The 15,267-nt window shown below is 42.8% G+C and overlaps 1 protein-coding gene and 1 long non-coding RNA gene across 2 annotated transcripts in view; both read right to left on the reverse strand.

The window, feature by feature from the left end:
- Positions 1-1,302: 1,302 nt before the first annotated feature.
- LOC310791325 lies at positions 1,303-7,983 on the reverse strand. Its single transcript, XR_014553429.1, has 3 exons — positions 7,873-7,983; positions 5,469-5,603; positions 1,303-2,788 (listed from the first exon to the last, which is right to left on the reverse strand). It is a non-coding gene; the product is annotated as an uncharacterized lncRNA (long non-coding RNA).
- Positions 7,984-13,166: 5,183 nt separating this feature from the next.
- Positions 13,167-15,267, reverse strand: part of LOC310791513 (synapse-associated protein 1-like) — a gene marked incomplete at both ends in the record, with an annotated part of 30,591 nt that continues 28,490 nt past the window's right edge. The window contains one exon of the mRNA XM_083653188.1: positions 13,167-13,297. Within this exon, the coding sequence (XP_083509314.1) occupies positions 13,167-13,297 (131 nt within the window). The remainder of the gene's footprint in view (positions 13,298-15,267) is intronic.

Raw genomic sequence — 15,267 nt, forward strand, 5'->3', positions numbered from 1 at the left:
TCGGCTGCGACCTTCCTTCTGTGGCCTCCCTATACGCCACACGCATCAAGCGAAAGGGGGAGAAGGTGATGCGAGACCCCTCGCACCCTGCTTACTCCCTCTTTAAGCCCCTCCCCTCTGGTAGGAGGCTCCAGAGCATAAGGTGTAGGACATCTCGCTTCAAAAACAGTACATATCCTGAGGCTGTCCGACACCTCAACTCTACCTCAAGAGCACAGGCACTTTTGTGGAAGTTAAAAACCGAGTCTAAGAAAAACCCTCAGATACCCTCAGAATCCCTCTAAGAAAGAGACAGTCACACAGTCCTGGAATAGATAATTGGTCTGCTTTATTGTAAGTTCACAACTCTTATATAGGCCTCCTGGCACGCAAGTCTCATTCAGGAAGTCACAGGGACCACCCTGTAGCTCTGAGGCGGCCCTCTGCTTCCCGAGATAAGACCTGCTCACAACTTCCTTGTGAGAAACGATTTCACTGTTCCATGCCTGTGCGTCTAGCAAAATTCCACCACATATCCTCTCTTTTTGACCTTCAAAGGTCAAACCTGTGCCGTAGATCTTTTGCGCACACAGGCATCAAACAGTGACCCCGCAGTTCCTTCTCATGGCATAAAATATGACAGTTATATATTGGAATACATGACCTTAAAATATATGCTACATTTAAGACAAAATAATAACATAACCTACCAAAAAATGAAATTATGAAATTTTGAAATTTAAAAAATAAAACCACTCTTTTCATGATGAAATGTAGAAAATAAAAGTAAACCACAATCTTTTCAGAGAAATATCTCTATAACCTCATCCACTCCCCCTTATAGACATATTTTTCTGATCAACTGTTCTTTAAGCATTGCAATTGCTTTTTCAAATTAACATGAACCTTACATTACTATACCCAAATATGTATGGCATACTGGGATATGAAAACAAAAATACATGGGCCCCTCTTTTCCAATACCTCCCTTAACCTCTCTTTTTGATCCTTGGTTTAGACTACAAAACTTAAACAGAAATAAAAATAAAAAATAAAAATAAAGTCAAAATAATAAACATATACTGTATAAGGATGTCTTTGATTAAGTATTCAGATATAGACCACCCTGTTATTACATATATTCCTATATACTGGTATAATGGCACACCCTGTGTGTGTCTAGTATATGTGTGTGTGTGTGTGTGTGTGTGTGTGTGTGTGTGTGTGTGTGTGTGTGTGTGTGTGTGTGTGTGTGTGTGTGTGTGTGTGTGTGTGTGTGTGTGTGTGTGTGTGTGTGTGTGTGTGTGTGTGTGTGTGTTTGAAACAAACCTCTATGAAGCGTCCTTGGTTCGATCCCCATGATAGGACAGCTAACTCAGGGAACAGTTACAGCTATTTTCCGGCCAATGCACCATTGTTTTGTCGTTGTTGTTGTTTTTCTGGCTTCAGGCTGTTAGGTTTAGGATTAGTGTTCCATAGGAGTTAACCATCACACTCTTCAGTCTGACCTACTCCCCGGAATGTTCTATAGGGGTCAACCATCACACTCTTCAGCCCGATGATTGCCTATAGCTGACCAACAGCTCCCACCATCAACCTTGCTTTTCCAATTCAAATTGTTGTTATTTTATTTTATTACAACTGCACATCCTGTTCCTTTCTAATTCATCTGTCCCCCATGGTATACTTCAACCTCAGCTAGCAAAGACCAGAGGTGAACTCAGCAAACCTCATTTCCTGTGTTCACCAGCCTCTGTTATGTCATCGAGGCAGGCTCGGCTTGTTTAAAGATGTATGATTATCAGGATGTATAGTGTTTGATTATATATAGAGTGTATAGAGTAAGTATGTGTATATATGTATTTATATATATATGTGTATATTCCTATGTCTATGTACCTATACTAAAACTACATCTAACTACACATGACATGTGTTGATAAATGACTAATACCTACATGGTCCTTTTATATAGGTCCTAAACCAAAACCCTCATCAATTTTCCAATATTGCATTCGGTCTTCAGACCCCTCTGAACTCTGAAGCCACAATAATTCAAAAACATTTTTGAAGTCACCTCATTTGACACCCAACACTCCTTCAGCATATCAACAAGTAATGTCTTCACTCTTTGTTGATTTAGTCAATATCTCTGAAATGACATCACATATACCAAAAACATAATACTGACTTCATCATCACCAGAATCAGGATACGTGCATGACGTAGTACATATGCTGATTCTGGCCATGTGCCCATCAGTTCAAAGCTAAATGTGAAAAATAACTCCATCACATGCACATCTGCATACAACTATGACTTGATTATACATATCACTTTGACATGAATGACAAACATAATCAACATAAATGATATGGACCACTATGAGATTTGAGATAGGAGAGCCTTATGTGATGAAAAGAGAGAGAGAGTGTGTGCTAGAGAGTGACGGACAGAAGAGTGTCCTCAGGGGAGTTTGGCCATCTAAATGTAAAAGATAGAAAAATAGAGAGATATAAGAAGAAGAAAGGATATATATTATATATTGTGGATACATTTGATATACTGTGATTACTGTGAAGATGGGTGTAGCTGTGGGTGTAGTTCTTGTTGACGCAAGTAGATGTACTGTTCTCTTCTTTGCGCGCAAGTAGACGTAAGTCCGGCCATTGTTCGCAAAGTGTTTTATATCCTTCAGACAGTCCGGAAGTTCACTTGTACTCCACTTCGTTAGCGTCCCATGAGACACACAACACTATTAGGTCATATGTTGAGACTCACCGGCACATGGCGATATCCTGTTGACTGGCTAGAAGGGTCAACACCAGTTAGGCTTTTTTGCACTTTATCACTAAAAAGCACTTTAAAAAATAGTTTAGCACTTTCTTTTTTTAAATACTTTTTAAGCACTTTATCGAGCATTATTTTAGCTTTCTGTGGCACTGCGGCACTCTGCTTTTTTAACAGGTTCCATGAATTGTTTTTTTTTTTAAATGTCGTTATTATCCTTTTTATTACTTCCTTGTTTTTGTATGTATGGAACTCTCTGCATCTATGTCTCCTGTGATTCTATGTGATTCTATGTGAGCACTTCTGCACCAAGACAATTTCCAATCAACCATGTGTTGAAATGGCAAATAAAGTTCTATTCTATTCTATTCTATTCTATTCTATTCTATTCTATTCTATTCTATTCTACAAGCTTCTCACAATGTTTCTTCTCTTAGATATTGTGGCATTGAACTTGTTAAACACCCTGTACGTGGAGGTGACATCAACTCTCTACTACTTAAAAGAGAGGCCTTTTGGATTTTCACCCTGGACACTCGAGCCCCAAAAGGGCTGAACGAAGATTTTGACTTGCGGCCATTTTTGTAGTCATTTGTAGTCCTTTTGCAGGTGTGCTTGTAGGTGTGCTTTTGTGTGTGCTAATCTCATTATGTCCACATTGTAAAGAATCTTGCTCTGTCTAGTATCTCTGTCCTGTGTCATTTTCTTCACAGCTGTGGTATCTTCATATACTTTTTTACTACTACCACAAGTTCAAAGTAGTAGAGACCACCTTGTAATAGTTCACATTACACTTTCTTCTTAAATATTACATTTCATTATGACAGTTTATACCTGATAAGCCTAGTTTATGTGATATTCAAGTTGTTCTGAAAACGTCCATTATTACTTGTCCTTTGAGACAATTACGTTTTGATATTGCCAGTTGCCATTTGATTATGTGAACAAGTGCACTGTATGTTTAATTCTATGTATCACATGATGTGTCAGGTGACCCCTGCGAGGGTACTTAAGGGGTGTGTCCCTACACTACATTCATGTCTGAGGAAGGGCTTTGCCCGAAACGTCACTTTTTTTTTGTGGTCAAATAAATATTTGGGAGCAGCTGCCAGTGTGCGGACTCTATTTTTATTACGTACTACTTTAAGTCCTGTCACTTCACAGCCTGCCAAAACTGACAGATGACAAACACTTGCTTGTTCTCCTTTTCTTTTCTTTTTACTCTGAGGACACTTGCGTGTCGAAACGTAGTCTGCTTGTTGCACTTCCACCTATTAAATCGCCTAAACTTTGACCGTGTAATCCAGATTACTTTTTTCACGTGTTGACTCCCTCTTCTGAAAGGCACATACGAAAGGCACCTGTCTGGCGTGGATCGTCAGCAGAGGCGCGGTTTTCTACTCGCTTCTTTTATTTTTATTTTTATAAAACACGCCAGAGGGAAATCCATACATCCATACATGGACATGATGAGAGCTGGTCAAGATGTTGCTATGCATTACATACACATTTACATTACGTCATTTGGCAGACGCTTTTATCCAAAGCGACTTACAATAACACACTTTTTGTCAGCAATAGAGCAATCAACTATGGAGCACAGTCTAAGACAACTACAACTTCTGAAGGAACAGTGGTACAAGTTTAGTTTAGGACTTTTGAGCGCCCGTAGCGAAGGAGGGGCGAGGCGACCTGCACTGGTGGAGGAGCGAAGGGAGCGGTGAGAGGTTTGGAACCTGACCATAGATTGCAGGTACAGGGGAGCTGACTGGTGTACTGCCCTGTAGGCCAGTACCAGTGTCTTGAATTTGATGCGAGCTGAGATGGGAAGCCAGTGGAGGTCCCGGAAGAGGGGAGTGACGTGAGAGAATTTGGGTTGGTTGAATACCAGACGGGCTGCAGCGTTCTGAATAAGCTGAAGCGGTCAGATGTCGGTGGCAGGTAGGCCGGCCAGGAGCACGTTGCAGTAGTCCAGGCAGTAGTCCAGGCGAGAAATGATAAGCAGAGAATCAATCATTTTAGTGGACGAACATGAGAGGTTGGGAGAGGGAGGCAGTGGCACAGAGACAGAGGCACGGGTTTGCGGGGAGGGGTTGCCAGGCCGTTTCGGATTAGTCCACCCGGCGGCAGATTTTGAAGAGGTTTAACGTCATACAAACTGCTCAAACTAGTCTAAAAATAACAAACCAGTAACAAAACTCCACAATACAACCCTGACTAACTTTATAAACAGCGTTTTAAATCCTGCAGTAGCCTATTATAAGCCTACCATTTACAAGTACTTATTATCCCGTTTATCTGGCAACAAGAAATGAATGCTACTGAGAGGCGGCAACCTGAAGTCAGAGAGCAGGGCAGAGCGGTACTTTCACATTTCTCACGCTTCCTTTAAGAGCTTAAAAACTATATTTATGGTTCGAATTTCACAATAATCTTTACACAGAATGAAAGCCAAGGCTTTATTTTACTAGAATCAGGTAAAATACGAAAACGGACAAAATAAACATTTGTTCATAAAAACGTGTTTCAAGAGAAACACATTAGCGCGACATCCGACTCATTTTGATGGAGCAGGTCACATATAATAGTATAATAGTAGTAGTAATTGTATAATAGTAACATGTCTTAGTACATGTTACTTTTGTAATGAGTTACCCCCAACACTGGGTACTGCAGGCTTACAGTGTAAGCAGTCTTACTTTGTCTCCGAGGGTCCATGTTCATTACTGGAGTCTGGATGAAGATCTCTCACAGACAGACAGCTGAGTGCTGGAGGCTCTGCCCCGCCCTCCTCTTCCTCCATACACACATTCATCTTCTGGACTTCAGTAACACTGTAGACACACACACACACACACACACACACACACACACACACACACACACACACACACACACCACACACACACAAACTACCGTGGTAAGTTAGTGTCACCAGTATTTTCTTTAAACATGTCTAATTAAAAACAGTGTGTATTAATCTGTGAATCTGCCTTTTTTATTGAGAAACGTGTTATTATCTCATAATTCTCATAATTGTGATATAATGATCTGAATCAAACAGTGGAGATGTTGATGTGAGCTTGTGCTTGTACTGCTTGTACTGCAGTAACTACAAACCTGCCGCGGCAGGTCGGGAAACAGTGCCCCTACAGGTCAGTGGCAGCAACTGACCTGCCGCAGCAGGTCGGTAAACTGCCGAGACAGCTGCCGGTGCCACTAATTGAGCCAGGCCTCTCTCCATGTTTCTCTCCACTTCATCTCCTGCATGAGGGAGCGGCCGGCCGGCCAGACAGACAGGCACAAGCCCGGTGCTTTTATTTTGGAGGGGTTATCGAGGAGGCGGGACATCCCATTGCAAGCGATCCCCCTCATTGGCTGATTACATTTGTGGATTTTATCTGCGCAACAAGTGTCAAAACGATTTGTAGACAAATGCAATGCATTCCACACACAGGCTGTGATGTGCAAACACTAATTCAACACTTGAAGACCTAGCATAGCGATCCACACACACACACACTGATGTGCAAACAGATTTGAGACTTGAACACTGTGCATTGCACATGATTTGTATGTGTGTCTGGAAACAGTGGTTTGAAAATACAAGTTAGACTGTGTTTGTTTGCAAATTGTGAAGAGTGCATTTGTAGAAAATTACACCATAAAACAGCGGTACAATAGTGTCAAAACTCTGAAAACAAATGCGAAACAATCTACAAACAGAAATTCTGGTTTTGAAATACAAGTCACTGAATTCTATTTGTGGATCATGATGTGTGTGTTTGTGAATTTTAAATATATTTGTGAGTTGTGTTTCACATTTGTGGATCATGGTGTGTGTGCTTGTGGATTTTAAATATATTTGTGAGTTGGGTTTCACATTTGTGGATCGTGTTATGTGTTTACAGATTGTACTATCTATTTGTGAATCATAATCTGTCCATTTACAGCTGATCTGACACCATTTTACCCCCATATTAGAGCCCTTCTGGGATAAATAAAGTGCTCAAAAGTGCTACAAACTGCTCTCACCCATTTAGGCAGGACCTAAGTTAACACCATTTCTAAATCACAGGTTAAACTCAATGGTGTTTAATTGCAGTAGACATAATTTTGCTTTTTCGATTCAATTCGTTTTTTTATCGAATGATTTTTCCAAGTCCTGCAACAGCATTCCAAAATAGTTTACGCTATCCACTTCCTCGTGATAAAATCTGTGTTTCTGGAATGTGATTTTGTCAAATCTGATTGGAATTCGTATGAGATTATGTTTTTCAAAACCTTTAATCTGTTCCAAAATCATGATTCAAAGTACTTTGGATACAACACACAACAAATAGGAACACATCTATAGTTTGGCTTATTATGTTCTACTTTGAGTCCATGTTCTCATGTTCTCAGGCTATTATGAAGTTTAGAGTAACAGTCATCTTACTTTGTGTCTGAGGGTCCATGTTCTCATGTTCTCAGGCTATTATGAAGTTTAGAGCAGTGATACTCAACTGGCGGCCCGTGGGCGACATGCGGCCCGCGGGTATGCTGTGTGGCCCGCGATGGAATTGCAACATTTAATTTTTTATTTTTACAGTGCACCTGAACGCAACATGCAAGATACCCGCTGAATAAGTGTCCAAATGTTCATGTAATTCTGGCCAATACTCACACTTCTGTTATAGCATTTCAGTCTGGAATATGGAATATCTTTCAATAATCTATGATTTAGCTGCTAAATTGTCAAATACCGCCATCTGCTCGCTACCCAGGCACTTATGTATGTACTTAACCTAAGTAACTATCCGGTGTGCACAACATTGTCAGACTAAACTCCATCTGACACCTACAATCCGCTACAGAAAAATGTATATTGATTGTTTATTAACTGGCCCCTGGCCTTCTATCATCAGAATCAGAATCAGAAAGACTTTAATGATCCCCGGGGGGAAATTGGGACAAGTTACAGTAGCTCGCTCACAGAACACACATAGCCTAAAATAAACAGTAGTAAATGCGATAGAAGCAAAATAAGCAGAATTTCACGAAAGTGGCCCCCGGGTAAAGCAAGTTGAGTATCCCTCGTTTAGAGTGTAACATTCATCTTACTTTGTGTCTGAGGGTCCATGTTGAGGACTGAAGAGTAGAAACTCCTCCACAGACCGAGAGCTGTCAGGAGGCTCTGCTCCAACCTCTTCCTCCACACGAACACTCATCTTCTGAGAGGAGACAGGGAGACAGACAGACAGACAGACAGACAGACACACACACACAGCTTATGAATAGGGCTGAACAATTTTGTGAAAACATCTAATTGTGATTTTTACCATGTGCACAGAGCATGGTCAAGAGACGGCTCTTTAGGGTGAGTCAGTCATTCAGTCATTCAGTCAGTCAGTCAGTCATTCAGTCAGTCAGTCAGTCAGTCATTCAGTCAGTCAGTCAGTCATAATGTTCACGGAAAGAATGTTTATTTCGGGGTCACTTAATGGTGAGATTCCCTCTCGTTTCCCAATGGGGTGATGTGTTTCAATCGACGCTCCGTGAATTACAACAAGAGCACCTAGACACAAACACACACACATGCACACACACACACACACACACACACACACACACACACACAGTGCAGTGGGGTACAGTCTGCATGACAGTGTTTGTCCTGCAAGATTAGAAACCGAGATCTTTGCAAATATTGAGTTTTGAAATGTGTGGGGCATGGTGGTGCAGTGGTAAGCGCTGTCGCCTCACAGCTAGAAGGTCCTGGGTTCGATTCCCACCTGGGACGTGGCACTGTGAGGAAGGAATGCGTGCCCGTCCGCATGTCCTCGAGTGCCCACCGCCCGGGTGGGGTCGTCAAAAGGGCCTTACTGTGTGGAGTTTGCATGTTCTCCCCGTGCCCCCTGGGGGTTTCCTTCATATAGGAACCCCACAAAACATGCAATATCCTGGTTGCTAATGTGGTGCCTCCTCTGGTCGTTAGGGGCGCCTGTTCGGAGGGAGGGGAACTCGTTGGAATAGCGTGATCCTCCCACGTGCGATGTCCTACCGGTGAAGCTTCCCCTGTCAGGTGAAAAGAAGCGGCTGGCTAACTGCCCATGTCTCAGAGGAAGCATGGAGCCAGTTTCGGCTCTCCCCAGATTGGCAGAGGGTGAAGCAGCAACCAGGATAAATACATTACATTTAGCACTAATGGGGGATAAAAATGGGATAAAAAAAATTGTGGGGAAAATATTATTAAAAAAAGAAAAAGAAAAAAAAGTGTGTTTCAACATTTCAACCGACCCAGTGATCCTTTGGATCCATATAAAGGAAGACATTCACATATTTCAGTACGTTTTGGTTACGTTATTTCACAACTATTTTAACATGACAGCATGGCTGCTGCACTTCAAAGCATGAGAACAGAGTCGCAGACGCGGTGCCAGCAAGTGCAAGCAGGTCTGTGTCAAAACATTCAACACTGAAACGTGACTATGGAGCTATAAAATACATTCTTTTTAGAAATACGACACAGCAAAAACCACATGGGATAGTTTAATCTCCCCGATTATGAAGCTGCAACCCAATCATGTTGTCATGTTACTTGTCTGAAAACCAGAATATGTCAGCCCAGTCTGCAAAAAAAGTTCAATAGTAACATTGGTCCACGGCCTAAAAATGTTTCTGTCACATCAACACCTTATGTCTTTAACTAACAGGTCAACTATTCTGTTGTGTCACACACACACACACACACACACACACACACACACACACACACAAGCTTCATTCATTATTTCTTTTTTATCAACACTTGTCTTGAATGACTTCATTTTCAAGCAGATCCTCGTCTGGCTGTAGTGTCGGGTGGATACTGTCAGGTGCCTAAATGTGCAGAACATGTGCAACAGCGCCCCTCTGTGGTCACACACGGTGGTTACAGATTTCAGTGAAACACTGCTGGCTTATAACCTCGCGTCACCAGGCTCTTCTCGGCGAGAAAGAGCCTGGCTCCCGCCCACAATTGATTTTGTCACCCTACTGGTTCCGGCCTAGAGCCCGCCCTAGACCGGATGGCAGCGTTTCTAGCTCGTCAACTTTCACGTTAACTTGACAATTTGACCCAAGTATCAGAACGGCAAACAACAAAACAAAAGATGGACGTACCGAAGTTCTTTTAGAAACATTGCGGATTCACAATCTCACATCTTTTAAGCCAATACAGAAGCTTTGCATCAGACAATTAATCGAGGGAAGAGACATCAAGCTAACAGCAACACAGATGTTTTTTGGCGCACTGCCTTCCGGTGTTCATTCTGGTTCCGTGGTTTACGCCCCATGACAAAAAGCGGGGTGGAAGGTGCCCAGACTAGCTGGCTTATGAGAAATCAGCCCGGTGAACCCGCCCTCAGAGACGAGAGGCGGATGACTCAAACGCAACACAGCAGTCTGCTCTGTAGGCAAGTCGACGCATGTCATCTTAGTTAGTAGCGCCCTCTGTAGGCCTAATATGAAGCAGATTAGTTTACCACCCATTGAGCTATATTAAATATATATATGTCGATGGTCCCACCTCGCTCTGAAGTCCTGATCTGTCTGCAGAAAGTCAACAAGCCGTTTCTCTCTTTATGAGGAGTCATGTGACTGAAAGACGCTCATCTCGCAGAGTCTCAGACACACAGATGGAATAAAACTGGGTTAATTTAACGGTTTAATAAACTGCGTCATGTCGGTCTTCTGTGAAGTACAGGCCCCGCCCACATCAACTTCCCTGTTTGTTTTACTGACGCCATTATCTCACTGTTACATCTTTTCTATGAGCGTTACTTTGAGAGAGAGGAAAAGAGGCAGGTGAACGCAGTAAAACACCTGCGATCAGTAACAACTGACTCAGACACTTTTACAGGTGCCGCGTCTATGTGCCGACAGGCCGCAGTGCCGACAGGTCGCAATGCCGATAGCCCACAAGCAGAACCAGCTGAGCGAGGCGGCGTGCAGCGTGTCGGTGGAGCTAACCTCTCCCAGCCCCCACGCCAAACCTAACCTCCCTCCCCCCATGCCTAAACCTAACCTCCCCCAGCCCCTAACCCAAAACCTAACCTCTCCCACCCCCACGCCTAAACCTAAGGTCGGCATTGCGGGTGGTCGGCATAGCGGGTGGACCCCACTTTTACAATCAACAGATGTGAACTCAGACAGTGGAAAAAGGTGACAGATATCAGCCAGGGCAGAGACACTAAACCACTCAGAAACCATTCACTTACTTAGCAGCACAAGTTCGAGAAGGTGACTGACACCTAAAGGTGACTAGTTTCATCCCTGAATAAAATAATAATAGGAATAATAATGTAGTATTATTAACACTCACCCTGCGTCTTCTCTCTGCTCTCTCAAAATGGTGTCGGTGTGACTCTGAGTCTGAGTTGAACTGCGACACACTTTACTTCCACTGTCAACTGTTACTCCGCCTCAGCCTGTATAGAGAAGTGTCGTGGCAGCAGGGCTGGATGATGATGATCAAAACGTCGCTCCGAGTGTTTCCGGCTCTGGGCGGAAAAAACACTGCAGCACTCAGGCCACCGGAAGACGGGGGCGGGTCTTCTTCTGTCTTCCTGCCTCAGTAACTGCCAGGCTCTCTCTCTCCTCCTATGCTCTCCCCTCTGAGAGAGCCTGGTGACGCATCAGGGCTGGGAAAGTAACTGATTACATGTATTGTAGATTGTATTTATTGTGGATTTATTGATCCAATTCGCTGTGCACTGTAAATATTGACTCTTTTATTGTCTACTTTATGTTTGATATCTTAAGGTGCAAAATAAATAACACCTAAAAATACTTGGCTCTTAGAAATGACCAGTGAGTGCAGCCAAGAAATAAATGACTGGGTTTCTAAGAAAATTATGCTCTGTAATCCAAAAATGTAAACACGATTATTATATTATTATATATTATATTATTATTGAGAAACAGATAAGACAAGATTAGCAAAGCTGTTCTTTGTTGTTGTGGGGTCCTGAGGAGCTCCAGTAGTCAAATGCAGGAGGAAATTTGTTCAAAAGTAATCAAAAAGTAAAATAATCAGTTACATTACTTTTATATTGTGATACTTGGATTACTGATTACAATTTTTGATAGGTAACTATTAATTGTATCCGATTACATTTTAAAAATAAACTTCCCAACCCTGGTTACCAGTCACAAGTTCCAGAGGCAGCTGATAGACAGGGATTCTTTAAACACACACCCCCTTTTCCAAAGCGTTTCCAAAGACGAGCTCCCACATGGTTCTGTGAACAAACCATCTGGCATATATATATACGTCCTATAACTTCATTTCCATTCATACTCCCTGAACTCATCCGTGTATGTATCAAGTTGAGCCACAGTCTACTGGTTGCTTTTGTAACAGATTTGAATATTTATTGAAGGAAAAGGTCAAATAGAGAACACATGTACAATACTTCAGCTACAGAGAAACAAGCCGTGTAGCTGAACAAAGACATGCGCACATTTCCAACTTTGTCCAAATGAAATAAACATGTGAAAGGAGAATGAAAGGGAAATAGTGTCTGAAGTGCTGCTGTGCAAAGTGCCACAAATCAATCCTCTTTATCGACATATATTTGACTCTACTGTAACTATACTACAGACTTTACTGTACAAACCACCTGCAAGCAGCAGCTGAAAGATACTTAACTCAAACGTGGATCTAGGATTTCAAACAGCCCCCCCATCAGAAGAAAGTGCCTGGCACTTTGTACTGGAGCGCCCTCTAGCGGCTTTCCGCCTCAGTACATGGCTCTCATGAACAGGGCAAAGCAAGAAGATATAATCATATCTGAAACTTGTATCAGGTCCCAGGGTCCAATCAAAGAAAATCACATACTTTTTCCCTCTGAAGATGTTGTCTGGTGTTCAATATGATTAACGCAGACCTAGATCTAGATCTGGTCTGATGAAGAAATATCAGAATATGTGAGATGATCGGCAGGGTTCCTACATGCTTTCTTTCACATATGGCCGATGTTCTTGACTAGATGTGATGTTGGTGCAGCTATTTGATATAATGCATGCTGACAGTGGCTGGCTCATAAGAGCATCCCTCTATCTGAACATTATTCTTCACATCAACACAAGCTGTGTATTCAAAGTGGGTCTAGACCAAGATCAAAGCTAGAATTGTGTGTGTATCGGACCTGAACTACAACATTTTCCATACTTTTTTTTCAAATCCCCAAACTATTCACTTTCCAGACCTGCGTAGGAACCCTGAGTTACGGAAGCATGGATACAAGTTGACAGATGGTAATCATATACATATAGAGGGGAATCATATTTAGTCCCTTTGTGCAGCATGGGTTGCTAGTCGTCCATTGGGGGGGCAGCAAATCAGTGACTGTGCAGAGGAGAGGCAGCGCCCCCTAGCTGCTGTCAGCCTGGAGCGTCTTCTCGATCTCTTGGTCCCACTGCTCGTCTCTGTCTGTGGCCTCGCTCACCACCTCGTACTCCTGGAGCTCCTGCTGCAGCTCCTTCTCCCAGTCTGCTGGCTCCTCTGGAGGAGGGAGGAGGGAGGAGGGGGGAGGGAGGAGGGAGGAGGGAGGAGGGAGGAGGGAGGGGGGAGGAGGGAGGAGGGGGGGAGGGAGGAGGGAGGAGGGGGGAGGGAGGAGGGAGGAGGGGGGGGGGAGGGGACACAACACAGAGGTGGTAAGATGGCTTTAGTTAGCCAAATTAACAGGCCAAATGACATCATGATTGACACAACACTGATATATTGACTATGATAAAAAATCTGATATCAAATCAGGCTTGTATATCTTTGATATGATGGAAATCATAATAGCCATTGAAAAAACTACGAGGCTATGCAGTAACAAGCTGCTCCAGTGTTTAGCCCACACCCAGACACAGCCAACTAGCTGCTTATTCTTTATACACTATATTTATATTTCTGATACCAAGGCACACGGGAATAAAAGACAGGGAAGACTCAATTGCATTACAACATCAACAAGAGATCTAAATCTAAAAGAGATTTGCTCACAGGTTCAGCAGCGTCAAGTCAGCCAGAATAAAACAGAAACGTCCGGTTATAACCGTCAAAATAATGCCATTTAAATCAAAGTACTGTCGCAATGTTTTGTGTGTGATCCAAAATCCCCCAAGTACCAAAGAGGAAATAAAGAAAACATTTGCAGAGAAACCTGTTGTAAATAAACATACAATGTTGTGCCTTCCAAAAGTCAATTTTAACCCATAGTGAGTTGACTGGTCTGTACACCCAGCAGCAGCATTATAGCCTATTGGTTTTAATAAATTAGCGCTTTTATTTTGAAGGTAATATCGCCTCGCTTCCGGTATCGAAGCTCTTGTTTTCATCTTGCTTTCACTGACCAAAAGGGGGCGTGTCAATCACAAAAAGGAGCCTAACTTCTAAATGGATTCACGTAACACCGACACTTAGAAAGGCTGGCGGAGGTATGATGCGCTCTACCGAGTGCCGTAGTAGTAGAGTTGTTGTTGTTATTATTGTGCTTGCTGACAAGCAAGGCACAATCTTGAAATCCCACATACTTATTATTATTGTGCTTGCTGACAAGCAAGGCACAATCTTGAAATCCCACATACTTATTATTCTATCTGCCAAAAAGTTTGGCGCGTAATAACTCCCTCAATTTTTGCGCCACATAGACATGCCAGACCTCAAAATGACCGGCTCATTGAGGACATGTATGCTATGACTTTGCTAAGGGTTTGTGAAAGCGGTTTGGCCGCAATTCGCCATTAAGCGCCATTTTTTTCCCCATTGACTTGCATGGGGTTTGGAAAAATCTTGCAAAATCTTGCAGTAAATTAGCTGTCATTCAGAAACCATAACAGCTAGAGCTACGAAACTTGGTAGGGAGGTGCACTGAGGGGTCTTTTACTATCCCCGAAAAAATTGCACCAATTGACCAGATGGTGGCGCTATAACAGCCCTCCTTACCTTTTGGTCCATAACTTTTGAACCGTAGGGTCTATCATCAAAATTATTCCCTGGATTCCTTGGGTCCTCCCGCATCTACTCAATTAGGCCACGCCCATTTCCGTCTGACTAGATTTTCGGCCATTTTGCATTTTGTCCAAAACAGTTTTTTTTGCCATTTCTCCTTGAAACTTTGTCCAATCTTCACCAAACCAACGCACAGATCATGTGGGGACTGTCCTGCACAACACTGATTTGGAAGTTTTTGAAAAAAACGCACCGTTGCGATATAATCGACTTCCAAAGTTCGGTGGGTGGGGCCTATTTCACAAAGATTGTCCGATGCTAACCAGACTTGGTACAGGTGTGGAAGGATGTACTCTGAGCCTATAGGAGAAGTATTTTGTCATTTCGCCTTTAGGGGGCGCTATAGCAGCATTCAGTGCCTGTCCCTTCTAAATGGTTTTATTTTGAAGGGCGGCAGGATTCTCATTATGGCCAGCCTTCCTTCTTGTATGACACTTGACACTTGCACGCACGCTATTATACAGACAACAGAC

Source organism: Poromitra crassiceps (genome assembly GCF_964638095.1).
Source record: "Poromitra crassiceps genome assembly, chromosome: 16".
In the NCBI taxonomy this organism is placed as follows: Eukaryota; Metazoa; Chordata; class Actinopteri; order Beryciformes; family Melamphaidae; genus Poromitra; species Poromitra crassiceps.